This window comes from Dendrobates tinctorius, unplaced genomic scaffold (assembly GCF_039654945.1).
Source record: "Dendrobates tinctorius isolate UK_male_01 unplaced genomic scaffold, ASM3965494v1 ptg000136l, whole genome shotgun sequence".
NCBI classification, from domain to species: domain Eukaryota; kingdom Metazoa; phylum Chordata; class Amphibia; order Anura; family Dendrobatidae; genus Dendrobates; species Dendrobates tinctorius.
The window spans coordinates 2,444,825-2,469,323 of NW_027361804.1; the positions used below are offsets into that span (position 1 = coordinate 2,444,825).

At 45.9% G+C, this 24,499-nt stretch overlaps 1 protein-coding gene across 1 annotated transcript in view; it reads left to right on the forward strand.

Annotated features, from left to right (window-relative positions):
• Positions 1 to 551: 551 nt before the first annotated feature.
• The window catches only part of LOC141048459 (serine protease FAM111A-like), a 172,377-nt gene continuing 148,429 nt past the window's right edge, over positions 552 to 24,499 (forward strand). Inside the window, exons 1-3 of the mRNA XM_073544024.1 lie at positions 552 to 640; positions 10,928 to 10,986; positions 11,077 to 11,166. Of these exons, the coding sequence (XP_073400125.1) occupies positions 10,960 to 10,986; positions 11,077 to 11,166 (117 nt within the window). The 5' untranslated portion in view covers positions 552 to 640; positions 10,928 to 10,959. The remainder of the gene's footprint in view (positions 641 to 10,927; positions 10,987 to 11,076; positions 11,167 to 24,499) is intronic.

The following is a 24,499-nucleotide window of genomic DNA, read 5'->3' on the forward strand; positions in this document are numbered from 1 at the left end:
CATAACCCCTCAGCAGTGCCACAGGCTGATCGCCTCCATGCCACACCTCATTGATGCAGTAATTGATGCAAAAGGAGCCCGACCAAGTATTGAGTGCATTTACTGATCAGACATTTCAGTAGGACAACACTTCAGATTTTTAAATCATTTTTCAAGCTGGTGTTATAAATTATTCTAATTTCCTGAGATAATGACTTTTGGGTTTTCATTGGCTGTAAGCCATAATCATCATTAACAGAAATAAACCCGTGACACAGATCACTCTGTGTGTAATGACTCTATAGAATACAGAAGGGTCACTTTATGTACTGAAGAACTGAAATAAATTCACGTTTTGATAATTACACCATAGCAAACACCACAGAGCTGCAGCATTTACAGAAAAAGGAAGGCATTGTGTGTCTTCTAGTACCTGAGTCTAAAACGTGGAATAATATGGGGTTAAATTGTCATACACATAAGTCATCAGTAAGCAGTCGCTGAGTCATAGAAATTAGCATGACCGTGGATGCAGGTGTGGCTTTCTTATGAATCTGAACTTCCCGCTCATGCAGTTTAGCCCTGGGTCTTATAAGACGGATTGAGAGCGGGGTCTCAGTCTATACAGAGTTGTGTCAGACAGCGGCAAAACTCCAGGCAGGTAAGATTAATCAATAGCTGCGGTTCATTTCTCCTCCCAACCTCCCCATAATCACGCAGCTTCTGCTACTTTTAGTGGGGAGCGGGAAATAAGCTTTCACTTTTGTGGATAAAGGGGTCAGGCGTCCCCACTGCGCTCTGTTCACTTTACTGCAATGAGTTGGGCTTGATGTCACTTTTGATGGCAAGAACAGCCGGCAGGCATTATTCTTACCGTAAAAACGTCTAGAATCCCAAACTGGGTCCACGGGGCGTATTCATGACCGTACGATGGATCTGGGACAGCACTGTGGTTTCTGGTGACTAAACCGGCCATGACACCAGCATGAAAAGTGCGTATACATTAGATTGCTGCCAGGAAGGGAGCACGGTTACCTACGGTGAATGATCACTGTAAATAATGTGAGATAGATCAGGTGAATTGCTAAACATGTAAGAGTTACAGCTGATACAGAGCTCAAAATTCCTGCGATACTGCTGTCAGAGTGATCCAAATAATAAAGTGTCAGAATTTGAAACATGTTGTATGCTACCTGCAGCCACCTCTGGGAGAGTCTCACTGCACTCTACCTGTAACCACCACTAGAGGGAGCGTACTGCGTTCTATCTCCAACCCCCACTAGAGGGAGCTCACGTCACAAACCTTTATTTCTAATTTCAATGTGAGCTATAAATTGTGCACTGCTTCTGCAGTGTTCTCACTGTCGTCTTGTACTTTACCCCTTAATGTAATCAATTTTGCTGGTGCTTTGTCCTCATTTAACTAAAAACGAATTTATGGTGAACCTGTCCTCAAGATTTACTCCTAGAAGGTATTTGGAGAGCATCTAATACCCTGTCTGATGATGCTTGTATTAGCCCTAAATGCTAAATGTAATATAAATGTATTAGGAGGCTGATAAAGCGTTTGCCAAGCCAAATTTTGATTCTTATTTATTCCTGAAAAATATTCAGAATTGAGAGTCCTCAGTGGTTGATACCTTTTAATGGCGAACTGAAAAGATGGTAACACATTGCAATCTTTCGAGACTACTCAGGTCTCTTCTTCAGGCTAGACTAATACAAAATCTGAAGAGTCACATATTATACACAATACAACACAGAAAAAATGCAATGGATAAGACAAGTGACGTGAAGCAGAACTATCAATATGGGAGAGAGATGACCTTTGACACTCTCAGTGCTGGAATGAATGTGTCGCATGGATTTATGTCTTTTTACATCAATTAAGGAATTTGCTTTCAAGACCTGGTGGGGGGCATCACAACACATTAGGAGACCCCAATCAGAGGACTATAAAACATCCGGACTCCTTATCTATGTACAGGTCCAATATTTATGTTTCTCCCTCTCCCATATTGATAGTTCTGCTTCACGTCACTTGTCTTATCCATTGCATTTTTTCTAGGCTGTATTGTGCATAAATATGTGACTCTTCAGATTTTGTATTAGTCCTTTCCTGAAGAAGAGACCTGAGTAGTCTCGAAAGCTGCAATGTGTTACCATCTTTTCAGTTAGCCATTAAAAGGTATCAACCACTAAGGACTCTCAATTCTGAATATTTTTCTATCTACTGGCTAACACGGTACAAAGATATACATCTTTCCTGTATTTATTCCTGACATTTTTACCAGTACTAATACCTCCCATTTCTTGGTTAATTACTGTACAGTCTATTCTGCTATATGTTACAGTAAATGTGAACCACTCACCCTGTTAACATTAGAGGATTTACCAGCCTCCCATTTTATGTGCAAATAACCGCAATTGGAGGCAGGGGATAGGCTGTCTGTAGAACAGATCATAACAATCTTTTACTCCTTGTTATAACCAGCCGTTTTGACTAGGCGGACTGACTGTGACTATCAGTAGGGTAAGTGACAGACGTGCAAAAACCTGCCTTCTTCCATGATCTCTACACTATATCAAATATCTCAGTGCTGAGATCATCTGGAAATATTTGGTGTACGTTTACATGTTGCGGAATTTTTTTCACTGCGTACAATAGATTGTGAATCGCAGATTTTAACATTTGTATAGACAAAGCTGTTGAATTATATAATTTAAGATATAAACCGTAACTAAATGCTTAAAGGGGTTGTTATGAATGGGTCACCGAGGAGATAAAAAGCAACACATGCTATGTCACAGAAAACCAGAGAGGTTGGTAACTATGCAGATTACAGAGCCGTGATCTTAACAAACAGCTAGAAGCAGTCGTGGAGCGTGCCTACGATGGTCCTGGATGCCTCGTCACAACCGGAGAGCTAAATAAGCCTAAAGTAAGAAAAAAGGAAAACTAACTCCCCAGAGCAGACCCCAAAGGAAAGACAGCCCCCCACATGTATTGACGGTGAAGCAAGATGAAAACACAAACAAAGGCAGAAAAATAGGCAAACGATGGGGACAAACTAACTTGAAAGGACAGGAAAGGAAAGCTACTGTCTGCAATCTGCCAAAGAACCCTACCAAAAATAATGTCCTATGCTTCTGATAACAAAATTAACCCTGAAGTCACTAGACTTCTCCCACTATATCAGCACTCTGGAATATTCTGAGACAGAGCAAAAAGAGGCCAATCTAATAAAGGACAAAAAGGCAAATCTGGGCTGCAGAATTATGACAATAAGTAATTTACTTTCTGTCACTAGTTTGCACGGTTTTCTAGATATTCTGAACAGAACGTCCAAGGGGGGGAGTGTTATGGCATTGAAATGAGAACTAGTCGTAACCTCCTACTCTACTCCAAACATTTCCTCTATAACAACAACCCCACCCTCCATAGCTACAAGCCCTCCTGTTATGAATGGGTCACCGAGGAGAAAAAAAAACTAAACAAGCTAAGTCACAGAAAACCAGAGAGGTTGGTAACTATGCAGATTGCAGATCCCTGATCCTAACCAAACAACTAGCAGCAGCCGTGGAGCATACCTACGATGATCCTAGATGCTTCGTCACAGCCGGAGCACTAAATAAGCCTAAAGCAAGAAAAGGGGAAAACTAACTGCCCCAGAGCAGACCCCAAAGGAAAGACAGCCCCCACACAAGTATTGACGGTGAAACAAGATGAAAGCACAAACACAGGCAGGAAAATAGGCTGAGCAAACGATGGGGCCCAAACTAACTAGAAAGGATAGGAAAGGAAAGACACTGTCTGCAATCTGCCAAAAACCCTACAAAAATAATGTCCAACACTTCTGATAGCAAAATTAACCCTGAAGTCACTAGACTTCTCCCACTATATCAGCACTCTGAAATATTCTGAGACAGAGCAAAAAGAGGCCAATCTAATAATGGACAAAAAGCAAATTGGCCAATACAGATAAATAAGAGTGGAAATTCAGCACAGCCCCAGCTGGGGCTGGCTGACCACACAAAAAGCTGAATAGACCAACAAAGTCAAGTGTGAACATTAGCAGAAAAACTTAGCTTGAGATGACTGGAACAGAGCTGAAAACCAAGACCTGAAAAGCTAGAAGGAATCACCAGCACTAGAATAGGGTGTCGGCTGTCTTAAATCCAGTCTGAGATTCCTGAGGTCCAGTCGTCATCCTCATTATCAGGTGGCAGATCTCTACTGATTAAATCAGCCTCACTACCTCCTGTTACCACCAGAGGGAGCCTGGAACTAAAACTCACAACTGGTGGATCAGAAAATGAACTCACAACACCCTCCTCGTCCGCATGAAGAAGCCCTCATCACACAGTAACAAATTCTTCTCCTCCAGCAGCCTCAGTGCAGAGAGCAGAGAGCTGCTCCTCCCGCAGACACACACTGAACAGTGATCTATGGAAAGTGAAACTAGTGAGGAGGAGGGAAAATCGTCCTGTATTCTGGGCCACTCCATGATTACAATACATAACTCATCAGTAATTCCTTCTCTCACTGTCCCAGGCTGCTGGCAGCAGTGAATCTGCACAGGGGATGGCAGTCACTGATGTAGTCTGTTCTGTGACAAAGCCTCTGCTGTGTGAGTGAGACAGCTCTGTGTCACTGATGTCTTCACACAGCAGCAGATTTGGTGCAGTGTATGTGTGAGCACTGTGTTTCTAATGACACAAATACTGATGGGAGCAGCCTGTCCAATCAGCAGCTGTAACAGTGTGAAGTGTTGGGGGGGTGTATGTATGTATTGTGCTGCTTTCACAAATACAGGATCACTGCTGTGTTCTTTCCAATGCTGGAATGATGATAAAGATGAGTGCTGGTGCAGTTTACTGCCAGCCAATGAGTGGGCAGTGGGTGGTGCTGGTCACTGGAGCTTGCTGGCAGTTTGGTGGAGCTTCGCACATACACTGCACCAAATCTGCTGCTGTGTGAAGACATCAGTGACACAGAGCTGTCTCATTCACACAGCAGAGGCTTTGTCACACAACAGATTACATCAGTGACTGCCATCCCCTGTGCAGATTAGAAGCTGCAGACCCCCATCACCGGCCATCACACAGTCTGTTCTCACTGCTGCCAGCAGCCTGGGACAGTGAGGGAAGGAATTAGGCCTGTTTCACACTTCCGTTTTTGACCATCAGTCAAAATCTGCCGTATTTAAAAAAAACGGATCCGTTTTTTTCCCCATTGAGTTGCATTACCGACGGATCTTGACGGATGGCCATCCGTTGGATCCGTTTTTTTGCGGATCCGCCAAATTTTTTTCCTCCGCCGACATGCCTGGACGGACCATGCAACGTTTTTTTTGCTGCAGACTCCGCATTTTACAGTGCGCATGCCCGGAGGAAGGAAGTCAGCCGGTAGTTTAACCCTGAAATCCTTTCTGGTGGACGGTAAAAATTCTCTCTCTCCCTCTTTCTCTCTCTCTCTCTCCTCCCCGGGCTGCGGTTCCTTTAAAATTCTTCATTCAACGGATCCGTCAAAAAAACGGTCCGGTGGCATCCGTTCACATTAGTTACCAACGGATCCGCTTTCCGCCATTTTGGCGTATTTTAACTGACATAAAAAATCTGAAGTGTGAAACAGGCCTTACTGATAATGAGTTATGTATTGTAATCATGGAGTGGCCCAGAATACAGGACGATTTTCACTCCTCACTAGTTTCACTTTCCATAGATCACTGTTCAGTGTGTGTCTGCGGGAGGAGCAGCTCTCTGCTCTCTGCACTGAGGCTGCTGGAGGGGAAGAATTTGTTACTGTGTGATGAGGGCTGCTTCATGTGGAGGGGAGGGCCTGTAGCTATGGAGGGTGGGGTTGTTGCTATAGAGGGCATGTTTGGAGTAGAGTAGGAGGTTACGACTAGTTCTCATTTCAATGCCATAACACCCCCCCCTTGGACGTTCTGTTCAGAATATCTAGAAAACCGTGCAAACTAGTGACAGAAAGTAAATTACTTATTGCCATAATTCTGCAGCCCAGATATGTACTGAGATTATGTGAAAAGCCCGGACAACCCCTTTAATCACACAACTGATTGATCAGCTTGAGATCTGGGAATTTGCATACAAGTCATCTTGATTTGTCATGTTTCTCAGACCATTCCTGACCAACTATTCATTATCCCCTGATGAAAGGTGCTGCCGTGAGGCTATGTGCACACGCTGCGGATTCACCCGCGGATTTGTATCTGCGGATCCGCAGGTAAAAGTGCAGCTAAAATGACCTGCGGATTGGCCAGCGTTTTTTCCCTGCGGTTTGCCACCTGGACAAAGGAATAGGTGGCAAACCGCAGCGGAATCCGCAGAAAGAATTGACATGTCAATTCTTTCTGTGGATTCAAAACCGCAGCTTTTCCGCGGTGGAAAATCTGCAGCGTGGGCATAGCGGAATGTAAGTCACATAGACTTACATTGTACTGTACACTGTTTGCAGAACTGCTGCGGATCTGCAGAGGCCAAATCTGCAGCGTGTGCACATAGCCTTAGTGTCAGCTCCACATGATGGCAGCAGAACGTCACCCCATCATACTGTCTCCCCCAACTTCTCTTTTTCCCATACTGCCTCCTGGTTTCATCTCTCTCCAAAGTAAGTGATGTACACTCCCCTGACTGTCCACATGATGGAAACCGGCAGTCATTATACCAAGCCACCTTCTTTCATAGCTCAATGGTCATAATGTGCATGTAGGTAGTGTATAGAACTCAGCTTCGGCATGCTGACAGGTCTGCTGCAGCTTTACCTCATACAAAACAGACTGCAATGCTCTGAGTTTTCTGACAAGTTTTGAATATTTGGAAAGTTTCTGCTAATAAAAAAATCAGTGTGAACACACGCTAACTTACACTGAGTTTTTGATGGAGAAACTTGCCAAATCCTCCTCATAATCTCAAATCATTAATTTTTGAGGATTTATAAGATTTAACTTAGCCATGAAGCACGTTATATGTACAAGAACCACCATCAATACATGACTGCAGCACCAGAACCACCATCAATACATGACTGAAGCACCAGAACCACCATCACTACATGAATGCAGCATCAGAACCACAATCAGTACATTAATGCAGCACTAGAACCACCGCCAGTACATGAATGCACCACCAGAACCACAATCAGTACATTAATGCAGCATCAGAAACACAATGAGTACATGAATGCAGCACCTGACCCAGCTTAAGTACATAAATGCAGTACTGGAACCACCGTCAGTACATGAATACATTGCCTGAAAAAAACATTAGTACATGGAGGCACCGCTAGAAGTCCAGGGCTGTGGAGTTGGTAAGCCAAACCTGCGACTCCAACTCCTCAATTTCCCTTACACCGACTCCGACTCCGACTCCACGACTCCGACTCCCACATATATTGCTTATATTTAAGTGAAAAATGTATTCTAGTACAATGTGAACATCAGACAGTAAATCATTTTTATGATACAATAATCAAGATATTTAGATAGAACATAATATTTATTGGAATACAACTTTAGAACACAAAAAAACTGTAATAAATTGTAAACATGTAATACATTATGTAATATCAATTACATATATATATATATATATATATATATAACACTATGTAATAAACTATAAGTGGCAAAAAACAGTTTTCAACAAAAACATACTAAATAACATTTGTGCAGTCTATGAATTTGTTCTAAGAAATAAAATTGCCTCCATCAGATCCTCCTTCATAGATGACCTCAAATCTGACCTAATAATTTTAAGACTAGAGAACAATCTCTCTACAGTAACTTGGGTTGGAGGCAAAGCCGTAACCACATGGAAACATCTCTAACAATTTCCGGGTATAAAGGAATTGCCTCTTGCGGTCAGTTTTGATGAACAGTTGAATTTTTCTATTTCTTTGAGAACAAGTGAAACATTTTGCTGAAATCTGGTCAATCTGCTTGCTATAGGAGACAGAGTGAAATCCTTTTCCTTGCAGCAACGCTTTGCTTGCTTCATATCATCCAAATACTTGTCAAAGTCAAACTCCTCATCTGATGAGGATGAACATATGGCAGCAGTAGCACTGTCAGGACCCGAGTCCTCTTGCGCCTGGCAGTCCTCCTGTAGGCCACTCTTCCTAACTGCTACCTCAGTCAGAGCTTCTTTTCCTTTAGTAAGCTGTTGATCATCAAGCAATATATGATGACTTGGGTCCACATAAACTGCTGCCAGAAAAATGTTATTTTCCAATAGCTGTGTCTCTCTCCGTTTCATTGAAGGAGAAATGCCATCTGCGATTAAAAAGCAAAATAGCAAGTTCTTCCACTCCCTCATGAAAATGCCAGGAGTTAAATCCTCAGCTTGTAATTTTTTAGTCACAGTAAATGGGTGATTAAGCAATTCCTTCAATTCAGCCACCTGTGCCCATTGACCTTCATTTAGGGTTACCTGAGGGTTCGCCATATCTATAAGAAACGGTTTTAGTTGATCAACAATTGCCCATTTCCAGCACGTCTCTTCAAGATGGAATCAATTTTAGGGGTTCTGGCGGCAATAACCAATTTCCTCACTTTTCCAATCAGAGTTCCAGCATGTCCCTCTTGTAGACTATCTCTTATTGCCAGCTGCAGCGTGTGCACAACACAGCGCATGTGATGAATAGGAAACTGTTTTGAAGCAGCTTCAACAAGATCATCTATTTCTACAGTATAATGTTGCTGTTCTTCTGTAGTAATATCTGTTTGTTCCTCAGTTACATGAACAGCACTGTGGCCTTCCATCTCATACTGAATCCTGAATGTTCCTCTAGCTGTTGTTCATTACTCTCATTCATCAGTGTAATTGTACTTATGTGTGAAGCATTGTCCGTTACAATAGCAAGAACATGTTCTTTTTTGAGTTCGTAATCTTGCAGAACTTTTTCCACTAAGGCCTGGAGAAACCGGCTGCTGTGAGGAGCTTTAGTATCTGTTACTGCCAGCGTGTTGGTAACAATTTTTGTGGTCACAAACATATCGAACATTGATGGCAAAATAGTTCACTCTGTGACGTGTGCAGGCGTCCAGTGTAAGAAACATGAAGCGTCTTTTGAGAGTCTTTTTAAGATCTTCCTTTTGGTTAAGGGCTTCTTCAATCACTAATTTTCTAATACTTTCTCTTTCCAGAGAAACACCAAGTTTGCGGCCATTTCTCCATTAAGAGCTGTAAAAGCTGGTCGTGCCAATAGTGATAATGGTACACCGTCCTTCACAACAAGCTGGAGGAGCTGTCTGTTAGACATATCTGCTGTCATTGTTACAGTAACTTTGTCACTTACAAAATATCTTGTTAATGATGTTTGAGACGCTCTTTCCTCCTCCTTTGCCTGGCAGGAAGTGTCAGTCTGTGTGCTACCCGGCTTTCATTCTTTTTGGTACAGATATGATATGGAGACAGATATGGATAAATGGATAGATACAGCAGATTTCTAATCTGCTTTTGATATTGAAAACATTATCTATGACCTCAAAAACCTTTCAGGTGATGCGGTTTTTTAAAAATCTGATCGGCTTTTGCAGCTGAAAAACGTATCCTCAAAAAACACAGGAAAAATGCTGTGTGTGAATGTAGCCTTAGATCAGGCATTTCATAACTTTCCCAAATTCCTATGAAAAACTACTCAGCACATTCTGCATTGAACTACTGTACCCAATTTATTATATATTTTAGGAGTCAGAGTCGGGCCATTTTATAACGACTCCAACTCCACCAAAATGAGCACCGACTCCATGACTCCGGCTCCAACACCACAGACCTGGCTAGAACCACCATCAGTATAGTACATGTATACTGCACCAAGCAGGGTGCAGCGATCAACTGTAATGTCAGATCAGCCCCCGTAATTGTATTGCTTGAACCTACAATTCCCAGTTTACAATGGTAAGGAAATACTGTGAGTTGTTACCAGCCATCATCCTACCACAGATCACACAAGAACCAAAGCACGGTTGAGACGCAGACAGTACCACAAATGAACATTTGCATCCAGGTACCTTATAGGTGACGTCTTCTTTGATTGAAGTCGTTCAAATCCCTTTTGTCTCCATGTAGCACAGACGCCATTATGAGATTTCACTCCTACAGCTTATCTCTACAGACTTCCATCTTCTATTCATAAAGCAGAAAATCCTAACACTGTACCCTTAAAAAAACTATCATTATACTGCCCCTTAAGTAAAAATATCTCCCATGCAACACCCCTGAATAAATAATTGCAACTCACTGTGCTTCCTGCACAACATATCCCCCCACACTGCCCTTCTCTATGATATCCCCCCACACTGCCCTTCTCTATGATATCCCCCGCACTGCCCTTCTCCATAATATCCTTCCCACTTTACCCTCTCCATAATGTCCCCCACACTGCCTTTCTCTATAATATCCTCCCACACTACTGCTCTCCATAATATTCCCCCCACACTGCCCCTCTTCATGTCTCTCCCACACTGCCCCTGTCCATATTATCCTCACACTGTCCCTCTCCATAATGTTCACCCTACAGTGCCCCCCATATTATCCCCAACACTTTACCTCTCATTCCCCCACACTGCCCTTCTTCATAATGTCCCCCCATACACTGCCCCTCTCCACAATATCTCCCCCCACACAGCCTCTCTGAAGGGTGTCCTCAGGTTGTGCCCCTCTACTGTATAATGTATATAACTAGTGTGATGTAACGTCACGCCTGGACATCTGCACTGTTGTTTTTTGCATTATGATATTCGCTCTCTATATTACAACATTTGACACAATATATTCTCATACTGGGGCAGTCAGTTCAGTTGATGGACGCTCTCCGGTTGAGCGCTGCTTTCGGACTTTGTTATTCGTAACATTGAAACTTTCGTTTGTGTCAGATTCTTTTTACATTTTTAGTTGATGTCATTTTCTTGTTCTTTTTCAGTCTTCATCACAAATAAAGTTTACAGGTTCCTCATGGCCGAGCACATCAGCAACCACCCGGTGAGACTTTGTTAGATATGATTTATCTATAAATTATAATATACAGTCATGATCAAGACAATGATTCTGTTTATTTTCATGCATGAATAGGACCCAAGTGCCCACCTAGATAAGGAAAACCAGTCAAATTCAGTGGAGCTAAACCAAACAAATCGGACATCAATACTAACTCCTCTGCAGGTAAAAGTTCTCCACTTTAAAGTGGGATTCCACCTTCACTGATTTGGACCAGGGTTCCACATTGGCAGATCACCTGAAATGTGTTTTTTTTCTTTTTTTTTAAATTTATTTAAATAATTTAAAAAACAGCGTGGGGACCCCTTTATTCTTGATAACCAACCTTGCTAAAGCTGACTTCTGAGGGTTGCAGCCCCCAGCTGTGAGTTTTGCATGGCTGGTTAAAGAAAATAGGGGGGAACCCACGCCGGGGTTTTCATTAATTTATTTAGTTATATCGCAGGCGGCGGGTGAGTCATACCCCGATCATCCGCTTCTGCTGTCATTGTTATTAGCGGCAGCAGGTGTCGGATGATGGGACTAATAGTCCCAAAAGCCCCCATCTGCTGTCATCGTTCTGACTTTAATGTATCGCTCATCATTCTCTTCTGCTTGCGCTGATCGCCAGCAGAGCAGGGGAGAATGATGAGAGCCGTTTTCAGCACCCGCCACCGGGAAACAGCTCTTACTGTAGCACTTCTTCCCAGGTGCCGATGCGGGTCACATGGATGACATCAATGTGTGTTCTCCTTGTGCACGTATGCGGGACATTTTGCCACCCGTGCTGACGGTAAAAATGGACAAGTCTACATGTGGTGCACACGGACACACGGTCTGTGGTAACGCACTGACATGTGCACAGACCCATTCATTTGAATGTGTCTACTTGTGTCAGTGTCTGCTGTACGTGGGAAAATTGTCACCACACGTACTGGAGACAAGCCTTAGGCTACTTTCACACATCAGTTTTTTGCCATCAGTCGAAATCCGTTGTTTTTAGAAAAAAAGGGATCCTGCGTCTGATGCCGCTGGATCCGTTTTTTTCTCATTGACTTGTATTAGCGACGGATGGCCGCACGTTTCATCCGTCGTTCGACGGATCTGTCGGAAAATCTTTGTCCGTCGGCCGGAAACAACTTACATAGGAACGTTATTTGTCTCTGTCGAAAAGTCGGACAGCGATGGATTCGTCGCCGTCCGTCGTCTGCTAGAATGGACGCCTATGGGCGACGGATCTGTCGTAGTCCGTCACATGACGGAATCCGGCGACGGATTCCTTTTTTTTACCTTAGCATGCTCAGTTTACCTTTGGTCACTGGTGTCAGCTGATGGAACAACTTATCCCATCATCCGACACCTACTACTACTTGCAGTGAAAGCAGGAGCGGCGGATGGGAGTATTCATCTCCTGAGCCGAATATAAATAAATAATTTTTTTTTTAACCCCTTCCTGACATCCGACGTACTATCCCGTCCACGGTACCCGGGCCCGTATGACCGTGGACGGGATAGTACGTTGGGCCCTTTAATGCGATACCGCGACTAAAGTCGTGGTGATCGCATTAAAATTCCGACGCCATCTCACCTTACAAAAGATGGCGTCGGCATCCCGGGCTGCGATCCCGCCCCCCCGGCATCCAGAGCGCTGTGATTGGCTGTTCAATTCTGAACAGCCAATCGCAGCGTTTCTCATTGTTTCAGCCAATCAGCTTGGCTGAAACAATGATGTCCTAGGCTGGGATTGAGTACTGATGTACTCGATCCTAGAGCCGGCAAAAAGCACCCGGCAAAAAGCACCCGGATTGGCACGATCGCCGATCTGATTGATCGCGCCAATCACAGTGCACAGCGGCGCTATATTGCCGCTGTGCCCTGCCAGTACCGGCCAGGATCGGTGCTATATTAGCACCGATCCTAGGCTGGAGCCTGATGCAGGCCCAGCAGGGCCTGCAGGAGTTGGCTGGCGCGATCGATTAGATCGGCGATCGCGCCAACCACAGGGCACAGCTGCGGTCACCATGTGACCGCTCTGTGCCCTGCTGGTGACCTGGGCATGACCTGCCTAGTAATCGGAGCTGTGAGCTCCGATTCTAGGCAGTTGCCATGGTCACCAGGCAGATCAGGGATTGGTGGGATCGATGTAATCATTCGATCCCACCAATGAAAGGTCACAGCAGCGATGTGACCGCTCTGTGACCTGCCCCTGACCTGCCTCTGACCTGACTGCAGGGGTCCTCACTCTAGCTGAGGATTCCTGCAGAGAGGACGGACGCAGCAAGAGCTCCTGTGCTGGGTATTGTGGTGCCACAGCTTGTAGCATCACAATCCCTGCAGAAGAAAGAAGAAAGAAAACTACAACTGTAAGTGTTAATTGATCCCTGATCCCCTGCCCAATCTATCTTCACCCCCCCAATCTATCTTCATCCCCCCTCTTACCCCCCTCCACCCCCTCTCTTACCCCCCTTCACCCCCCCTCTTACCCCCTTCACCCCCCTTTTACCCCCCTCCACCCCACTTTTGCGCCACCTCCGTGCGCAGCCACCGAGCGTTGATCGGTGACGCAGTTCACCGATCAACACTCGAGCTTAATTTTTTTTCCTTAGCCCCCTTTACGCCACTTCCGTACACACATCCCGCAGCTGCAAAAGTTGGATAAGTGACACATGTCACTTATCCAAACTTGTGCCTGCCGTTTTTCTTTTTTTTCACCCCCCTTTGTGCCACCTAACTACAACCCTAACTGTTGATCCCTGCCCAATCTCTCTTCATCCACCCCAATCCCCCATCCCCCTATTTTTACCCCCCTCCACCCCACTTTTGCGCCACCTCCGTGCGCAGCCGCCGAGCGTTGATTGGTGACGCAGTTCACCGATCAACACTCGAGCTCGCTTTTTTTACCTTAGCCCCTCCGTACACACATCCCGCAGCTGCGAAACTCTGATAAGTGACACAGTTCATGTATCAGAGTTTGTGCCTGCCGTTTTCCTTTTTTTTTCCACCCCCCCCCCCCTTGCGCCACCCCGTGCGCACATCCAGCAGCCTAGTTTTGATAAGTGACACTTATCAGCTAGGGCCTGCTGTTTGTGTACACCCAAGCACCATATTTACACAAAAAATGTCATCAAATTCATCCCAACAGCGCTATTCAATGGAGGAGGCATATGCTATACTTGCCTCCGACACTGATAGCGATTTGTATGACGATCCGACTTTTCTTTATTTTTCGGATTCTTCATCCTCTTCTTCTTCCTCTTCCCCCTCCTCATCTTCCTCCTCGGGTCCTGCGGAACCGCCACGCAGACGCTCCAGGACAGAAGATGAGGCAGCGCCCACCATGCCCGCAGCTGACCCAGTGCTCCCCGTATGGACCTCGCCACCCGAAAATTACGAGCCACTGATTCCTGATTTTGTGGCAGAATCAGGAATCAAGTTTGACACCACCGGCCTCACAGAAATTGACTTTTTCAAAGTCTTTTTCTCTGAGGATTTTGTTAACCTCATGGTGGAGCAAACTAATTTGTACGCTCGTCAATTTTTGGAGCAAAACCCGCGTTCAACATTTTCAAACTGGTCTCCTGTAGACGCAGTTGAAATGACGCAGTTTGGGGGCCTGGTCCTCCATATGGGGATACTGAAAAAGCCGGAAATTCGGCAATATTGGAGTGTTGATATTTTATACAACACTCCAGTGTTCCGAATGGTCATGGCCCGGATGCGTTTTGAGGCCATCCACAAGTTTCTGCATTATACTGATAATGCAGAGTGTCCCGCACGAGATGACCCCAACTTTGACCGTCTGTTCAAAGTTCGGCCGGTCGTCGAACACTTCAACAAAAAGTTTGCTGAAGTGTACGTGCCCCAAAGGGACATCTGCGTGGATGAGTCCTTGGTTCACTTCAAGGGAAGGCTGCGATTCCGTCAATACCTGCCCAGTAAGAGGGCCAGGTACGGAATCAAACTCTATAAGTTGTGTGAGAGTACCTCAGGGTACACCCACAAGTTTAGAGTTTACGAAGGGAAGGACACCCGGATTGAACCCCTGAGTGTCCTCCTTTCCTGGGAGTGAGTGGGAAAATTGTGTGGGATTTGGTGCACCCACTGCTGGATAAAGGTTATCACCTCTACACTGATAACTTTTATACCAGCATCCCACTCTACAAATCCCTCTCTGAGCGACGTACCGCAGCCTGCGGTACTGTCCGCAAAAATCAGAGAGGCCTCCCGAAGACGCTACTTGGGCAGATGCTCCGAAAAGGTAAGAGCAGAGCCCAATGTAGCGACCACCTGCTGGTGGTCAAGTAAAAGGACAAGAGAGATGTCCATCTCTTGACCACCATACACGGTGATGGCAGTACCCTCTGCACTGTACGGGGTACCTCTACACAGGTCCGCAAACCGACATGTGTAGTGGGGTACAACAAAAACATGGGGGGGAGTTGATCTTTCCGATCAACTCCTCCAACCGTACAATGCATTGAGGAAGGCCAAGGCGTGGTACAAAAAGCTGGCCATGCACATCGTCCAAATGGCAATGCTCAACGCATTCCTGCTGTCACAATGTGCATGCCCCAGCGATACGACGTACCTTCAGTTCCAGGAGGTAGTGGTTAAGGCCCTGATGTTTGGCGCTCAGGAAGGAGCGGGCCCCAGTACTTCAGGAACTGAAGGTGCTCGTATTGTCCCAGGTCAGCATTTTCCGGGGGTGGTCCCGCCAACCCCAAGAAAAGGTAAGCCGCAAAAAAGGTGTCGAGTGTGTTACAAAAATGGAATACGCAGGGACACCACTTATCAATGCGACACCTGCCCCGAAAAACCTGGCCTGTGCATGAAGGATTGCTTCAAATTGTACCACACCTCCATGCACTACTAATTTACATTAGATTAGTTGGGGGCACATCTAGATTTGTTCTTTGGGGGTCTAGTATCCAAAATGATGTCATATGTGGGGGTTTTTCCTGTTTAGGCATATCAGGGACTCTGCAATTGGAACATGACGACAGCAGACCATCAAAGTCTGCATTCCAAAACAACACTACTTCCCTTTCGAGCCCCGACGTGTGCCTAAACAGTTTTTTCCCACATGTGGGGTACCAGAGTACCCAGGACAAATTGGACGACTTTTGGGGTCCAATTTCTCCTGTTACTCTTGGGAAAATTAAAAATTGGGGACTAAATGATCATTTATGTGGGAACAAAACAGGATTTTATATTTTCACGCCTGGGACTTATAATCTTTAGTGAAACACTTGGGGGTTCAAAGTGCTCATCACACATCTAGATAAGTTCTTTAGGGGGTCTAGTTTCCAAAATGGTGTCACTTATGGGGGGTTTCTACTGTTTAGGAACATCAAGGGCTCTGCAAATGGAACATGACGCCCGCAGACCATTCCATCAAAGTCTGCTTTCCAAAACGTCATTACTTCCCTTTCGAGCCCTGACGTGTGCCCAAACAGTAGTTTTCTCCCACATGTGGGGTATCAGGGTACTCAGGACAAATTGGACAACAACTTTTGGGGTCCAATTTCTCCTGTTACTCTTGGGAAAATTAAAAATTGGGGACTAAATGATCATTTATGTGGGAACAAAACAGGATTTTATATTTTCACGCCTGGGACTTATAATCTTTAGTGAAACACTTGGGGGTTCAAAGTGCTCACCACACATCTAGATAAGTTCCTTAGGGGGTCTAATTTCCAAAATGGGGGTCACTTATGGGGGTTTCTACTGTTTAGGAACATCAAGGGCTCTGCAAATGGAACATGACGCCCGCAGACCATTCCATCAAAGTCTGCTTTCCAAAACGTCATTACTTCCCTTTCGAGCCCTGACTTGTGCCCAAACAGTAGTTTTCTCCCACATGTGGGGTATCAGGGTACTCAGGACAAATTGGACAACAACTTTTGGGGTTCAATTTCTCCTGTTACTCTTGGGAAAATTAAAAATTGAGGACTAAATGATCATTTATGTGGGAACAAAACCGGATTTTATATTTTCACGCCTGGGCATTATAATCTTTAGTGAAACACTTGGGGGTTGAAAGTGCTCACCACACATCTAGATAAGTTCCTTAGGGGGTCTAGTTTCCAAAATGGGGTCACTTGTGGGGGGTTTCCACTGTTTAGGCACATCAGACGCTCGTCAAACGCGACATGGCGTCCGATCTCAATTCCAGCCAATTTTAGGTTGAAAAAGTCAAACGGGGCGCCTTCCCTTCTGAGCCCTGCCATGTGCCCAAACAGTGGTTCCCCCCCACATATTAGGTATCAGCGTACTCAGGACAAATTTGACAACAACCTTTGGGGTCCAATTTCTCCTGTTACCCTTGGGAAAACAAAATATTGGGGACTAAATGATCATGTTTGTGGAAAAAATATGATTTTTTATTTTCACGCCCGGGCGTTATAAACTTCTGTGAAGCCCTTGGGGGTTCAAAGTGGTCACCACACATCTAGATAAGTTCCTTAGGGGGTCTAGTTTCCAAAATGGAGTCACTTGTGGGGGGTTTCCACTGTTTAGGCACATCAGACGCTCGTCAAACGCGACATGGCGTCCGATCTCAATTCCAGCCAATTTTAGGTTGAAAAAGTCAAACGGGGCTCCTTCCCTTCTGAGCCCTGCCATGTGCCCAAACAGTGGTTCCCCCCTACATATTAGGTATCAGCGTACTCAGGACAAATTTGACAACAACCTTTGGGGTCCAATTTCTCCTGTTACCCTTGGGAAAACAAAATATTGGGGACTAAATGATCATGTTTGTGGAAAAAATATGATTTTTTATTTTCACGTCCGGGCGTTATAAACTTCTGTGAAGCCCTTGGGGGTTCAAAGTGGTCACCACACATAGGGATAAGTTCCTTAGGGGGTCTAGTTTCCAAAATGGGGTCACTTGTGGGGGGTTTCCACTGTTTAGGCACATCAGACACTCGTCAAACGCGACATGGCGTCCGATCTCAATTCCAGCCAATTTTAGGTTGAAAAAGTCAAACGGGGCTCCTTCCCTTCTGAGCCCTGCCATGTACCCAAACAGTGGTTCCCCCCCACATATTGGGTGTCAGCATACTCAGGACAAATTTGACAACAACTTTTGGGGTCCAATTTCTCCTGTTACCCTTGGGAAGATAAAAAAATTGTTGCTAAAATATTATTTTTGTGACTAAAAGGTTAAATGTTCATTTTTTCTTTCCACGTTGCTTCTGCTCCTGTGAAGCACCTGAAGGGTTAATAATCTTCTTGAATGTAGTTTTGAGTAGCTTCAGGGGTGCAGTTTTTAGAATGGTGTCACTTTTGGGTATTTTCTGCCATATAGACCCCTCAAAGTGACTTCAAATGTGAGGTGGTCCCTAAAAAAAATGGTTTTGCAAGTTTTTTTGTAAAAATTAGAAATCGCTGGTCAAATTTTAACCCTTATAACATCCTAACAAAAAAAATGTTGTTTCCCAAATTGTGCTGATGTAAAGTAGACATGTGGGAAATGTTATTTAGTAACTATTTTGTGTCACATATTTCTCTGTTTTAAGGGCATACAAATTCAAAGTTTGAAAATTGCAAAATTTTCAAAATTTTCTCCATATTTCTGTTTTTTTCATAAATAAACGCAAGCTATAGCGAAAAATTTTTACCACTAAAGTGAAGTACAATATGTCACGAGAAAACAGTCTCAGAATCGCCTAGATCCGTTGAAGCGTTCCAGAGTTATAACCTCCTCATAAAGGGACAGTGGTCAGAATTGTAAAAATTGGCTCGGTCATGAACGTGCAAACCACCCTTGGGGGTGAAGGGGTTAAAACGGCGTGGGTCTCCCCCTATTTTTGATAGCCAGCCAGATGAAACTCACAGCTGGGGGCTGCAACCCTCAGCTATCAGCTCGAGCAAGGCTAGTTATCAATAATAGAGGGGTTCCCACTTTTCTAAAAATTATTTAAATAAATAATTTTAAAAAACGGCATGGGGTCCCCCCATTTTTGACAACCTGCCTTGCTAAAGCAGACAGCTGGGCGCTGATATTCTCAGGCTGGTAAGGGGCCATTGATCTTGGCCCCCCACAGCTTAAAAATAGCAGCCCGCAGCTGCCCAGAAAAGGTGCATCTATTAGATGCGCCAATTCTGGCGCTTTGCCCGGCAAGTGGGGTAATAAGGAGTTAATGTCACATTGCTATTGAAAGGTGACATTAAGCCGGGTTAATAATGGAGAGGTGTCAATAAGACACCTCTCCATTATTAACCCTTGAATAGTAAACGTTTAAAAAAAGACACACATTAATTAAAAATTCTTTTAATGAAATAATGACACCAAGTTTTTGACAAAATTTATTAATCTGCTAATCCAAAAAAAGACCATGTTCTTAAAAAAAAAAAAAATAAAAAAACAACAATATGCATACCTCTCCGCCGTTCAGTCAGGTCCCCTGCTGCAATCCATCACAAGGGGTTAACTAGTTTACAACGGGGACCGGTGCTAATGCTACCGGCACCACTGTAAACCAGTGCAGAATGAATTCATCTCTGCGCAGGCGTCCCCGGCTGACCGGGGATGAACTAATAGCGTGGGAAAGTTTCTCAACTTTTTCCCACGCTATCAGTTCACCGCCGGTCACTTCAGGTCAGCCAGGGACTCCGCGCAGCCTCACTGACATCAGCGGTAGTCACTGAGGCTGCGCAGACTCCCCGCCTGACCGGCGGTGAACTGACAGCGTGGGAAAAAAGTTGAGAAAATTTCCCACGCTGTTAGTTCATCCCCCAGGGCGCCTGCGCAGAGATGAATTCATTCATTCTGCTCTGGTTTACAGCGGGGCCGGTAGCATTAGCATCGGTCCCTGTTATAAACTAGTTAACCCCTTGTGATGGATTGCAGCGGGGGACCTGACTGAACGGCAGAGAGATATGTATATTGTTGTTTTTTTTTTTTTTTTTTACAGAACTTGGTCTTTTTTTGGATTAGCAGATTAATACATTTTGTCAAAAACTTGCTGTGATTATTTCACTAAAAGAATTTTTAATTAATGTGTATGTCTTTTTTAACCCTTTACTACTGTATTCTAGGGTAATGGATAGGTGTCTTATTGACACCTCTCCATTACACGGCTTAATGTCACCTTTCAATACCAAGGTGACATTAACCCCTCATTACCCCATATCCCACCACTACACGGGAGTAGGAAGAGAGGGGGCTAAGTGCCAGAATTGGCGCATCTTATAGATGCGCCATTTCTGGGGCGCTGCAGGCTGGTATTTGTAGCCGGGGGGGCCAATATCCATGGCCCCTTCCTAGGCTATGAATATTAGCCTGCAACTGTCTGCGTAGCCTTTCTGGCTATAAAATATAGAGGGACCCCACGTCATTTTTTTTGGGGGGTTCCCCTATTTTAATAGCCAGTAAAAATTTTGCAGACAGCTGCGGGCTGATATTCATAGCCTGGGAAGGGGCCATGGATATTGCCCCCCCCAGCTACAAATATTGGCCCCCGGCCGTCGACTTTCCCCCTCTGGTGCAGAAAATTGCGCAGGAGCCCACAACATATTTTTTTTTTAAATATCTATGGATATATCTATGTATTCTATTTATCTATTCCATATCTAAGTATAGATCTGTCTATCTATCTGTCTGTGTGTCTTTTTAAAACGACCATCAGTTGGATCAGTCGAAAAAAAGGATCCGTCGCATCAGTTTTTCACAATCTGCGAAGGATCCGTTGAGCCGACGGATTGTGACTGACGTCAAAAAACTGAAGTGTGAAAGAAGCCTTAGGGTGAGCGAGGAGGAGAGGGTGAGCAGATAATTGCTGTACAGAAGTCAGTGGACTGGAGAGAGCTGACTGGAGTGTTAAGGTCTATTTCACACTTCAGTCATTTGACATTAGTCAAATTCCACGTTTTTTTATTAAAAAAAAAACGGCGGATCCGTTTTTTTTCCCCATAGACTTGCATTAGCGGCGGATTTTGAGTGATGGTCGTCCGTTGCATCCATTTTTTGACGGATCCGTTTGAATTTGTGTCCACTGGCCGGAGTAGATGGACAATGTAACGTTTTTCTCCTACGCCTCATTGGGGGACATAGAGACGGTGGGTGTTATACTGCTGGCCACTAGGAGGACACTAAGTAAACCAGAAAAAAAGATAACTCCTTCCCTGCAGTATACACCCTCTCGCTAGCTGAGATTTCTCCAGTTCTTTGCTTAGTGTCTTAGGAGGCACTTGGGTCTGGTTTCAGACCCCACCGTTTTTATTTTATTTTTGAATTTTCTGTAAATTTTTATTTTTTAATTAACGGAGTGAAGGGGGCAACGGTTCCTTTCTACGGCCCGCTCTCCCCCGAACCAACAACAGGCATGCACTTGGAGTAACCCATCACGTACACTTTCCTGCGACGTACGGGGCTGATTCCTCTGACGATGGTTCCCATTATGGTCGAACGGAGGGCAAGCACAACCAGATAGCACAGTAGTGCATTGAGACCTGAACAGCACTTTTCCGGATGCCCTGAATCAGCCCCAGTGCTCTCCGTCCCCCTGCTCAGAGGGAGGACCGATTGAGCATACCTCTTTAAGCTCTCCGTCCCCCTGCCCAGAGGGAGGACCGATCGAGCATCCCCCTTCAAGAACTCCTCCAGCTCTGCTACATCAGCCCAGGAGGATGAGAAGAATGGACATCGGCGCTGACTTGAGCTCTGGAGTTGAGGTACGGGGTCGGGTCCTGCCCCCGGGAGAAGCGCTGACTTAGCATCAGCGGCGGCACACCGGCGCCCCATTGCGGCCCCGCCCCCGCGCTCAGCGTTTTCAGATGGCCCCAGAAATTTAGTCCCCGGCTTTTACCGGCCTGCTAGGCCGCAATTTCAATAGCGCCGCCCACTAGCCCCACCCAGCCCCCCGGCGCCTACTGCGGGTAGGCCAAAAATTGAGCTCCCGGCTTTTCCAGCCTACTAGGCCGCAATTTGAATAGTGCCGCCCGTGCTATTGTCGCTGCCCCCCTCCTCTTGGCACCTCTCTTTCCTAACGAGACGCGCAATTTTAATCTCGGGGGCCATGTGTGATACCATCTGCTGCAGTTAACCCTTTCAAAAGCAGCCGAATACCGGGTGACGCCACAGGGCCACCGTTTTCCTCCTGGGGGACCTAACACAGGACTGAGGGTAAGCTGCATCTGCCCTCAGATTAAAGCTTAACCGCTTCCCGGCACATTCTCTGCAGCTGCAGTCAGACTCTGCCGGTAACCCTTTCTGAAGCGCTATGCCTCACTCGAAGGAGGCTGTTAAGAAATACACCGCGGTTTTAACCGTGTGTACCACTTGCAAGTCTGCCTTACCCAGTGCACAATCTAATCCGTTATGCACGGACCGCGCGGCCTGCGCCACGACCTGCGCTCCAACGCCCCTTGCAGCGCTGCTGACGGGCTTCCTGCGCCTGGTACCCCTGAGTGGGCTGCGCCCCTGTCACGGTCGGTGGAGTCTCTGACCCAGGCTATTCTCCCTCCGGGAGGACTATTTAAGTCAGGAGCCATACTTGACCAAGGGATGATCAGGTCTCTGCAAAAAGCGGACACATGGCGCATCCCCTAGTCACGTTCGCGCCTCAGCATCAGCGACTCCTGTCTCTCGCTCGCCCTCTCCTGAGGTTCACAGCGAGCATGACTCTGAATTCGTATGTGACACGTCAGCCCCTCAGAATACCCCAACTGATTAAGTCGCTTGATTCTCTTATAGAATCAGTCAACAGGATTCTGAAGTTGTATGAGGAAATTATTCCCGCTCCAACACTCCCTATCATTTAAGGAACAAGCGTGTGCGCTGGTTTTTTACCAGCCATCCAGTAACATAGGGATCGGCCACATAAATGGCTCACTGGGCAAAAGTAAACTCTGGCTAAATACCCTTTTGATCCAGACCTAATGAAGGATTGAATACAGTTCCCTCCGGTGGACCCTCCTGTACCGCGTCTGGCTTCTACAACGCTCCTATCTGTTTCGGAGGGTGCCTCAGTCAGAAACCCCTCCGATCGTCAAAATTAATTACCTGTCCGTTCAATATTTTGGAAGCTTCAGGAGCGGCTTTTTCTCCATCCTTCGCGGCAGTTTAGGTGACTAAGGCAATGGCCGCTTGGGCAGAAGTCCTAATTATTTCATTCCAGGGCACCAATCTTCCTCCGGAGGCAAACACTGTCGCCAGCCAGATGATTCACGCAGCGGACTTTGTAGTAGACGCTTATTCTGATACCGCCAATTGCGCGGCTCAATCTGCCGCAAATGCGATCTCCATTAGAAGAGCCCCAGGGCTCTGCGGCTGATGGACGGATATCGTTGACTTTTCCCCCCTTTTCAAACGGGTCGTCTTTTTGGAGAGAGACTAGACCAGTTCATTTCTGATTTTACCATGGGGGAAAAAGTAAATCCTTTCCTCAATAAAAGGGCTGTTCCGCTGTTTCGCACCCAACAGCTGACACGTTTTCAATCTTCTCGCAACAATCCCGGTTGGTCCTCCTCTACCTTCTCTTTCGGATCAGGTCGGTCTCCTCGTGGAGACAGAGGCTCCCAGATCTCATACAGACCTAACTGCTCTTGGAAACCCAGGCCTAGGGCTTCTGGATCTAGGGCAGCCAGATCTTATAGATCTACCAAATGACGGCAATTGGGTCAGGAGGCTGGTGTTCTTCGGATACAATATAGAATTTCTTCTCCCCCTCCAATCGGGGTTTTACTTTCCTTTTCCCCCAAGAGAAAGACAAGAGCCTTCCTTCGGGCTGTTGAGGCTCTGCTAAAGGACAGAGTCATCATTCCGGTCCCCCTTCACGAAAGGTTTAGGAGTTTTTATTCAGACCTTTTTTGTGGTTCCAAAAGAGGACGGGACGATGCAACCCATTCTGGATCTCAAATTGTTAGATCAATTTATCAAAGTACGGTGATTCCGAATGGAAACTCTCCGATCAGTTGTCGCTTCTGTGGGAAAGGGGAGAGTGTTACCGCGTCTGGTCAGGAGGCAAATCTCCAGGAGTGGAGCCTCTGGACTGTGGCACTGAGGGACCCTGGGCGAGCTGCCAGGTGGAGCCGACTCCTATACAGGGATCGTTAGGAGCAGGCCCAGGGGCTCGGGTACCACAATAGCCGGTACCGAGAGGGGCGGCTCAGAATGGACTCGAGTAGGAGTGCAGGACTGAAGCATAGACAACAGGACAGGGCAGGATTGCTGGAGACTGGAGCGGAGTAGGACTGCAGGACTGGAGCATAGACGACAGGACAGAGCAGGAACACGGGAGGCAGGACTGGAGTAGGAGTGTAGGACTGGAGCGTAAATAGCAGGACTGTGTAGGAACACAGGAGGCAGGACTGGAGTAGGACTGTAGGCCTGGAGCATGGATAGCGGGATGGTGCAGGAACACAGGAGGCTGGACTGGAATAGGATGGAAGGACTGGAACGTGGATAGCAGGATGATGCAGGAACACAGGAGGCAGGACTGGAGTAGGACCGAAGGACTGGAACGTGGATAGCAGGATGATGCAGGAATACAGGAGGTAGGACTGCAGGATGGGA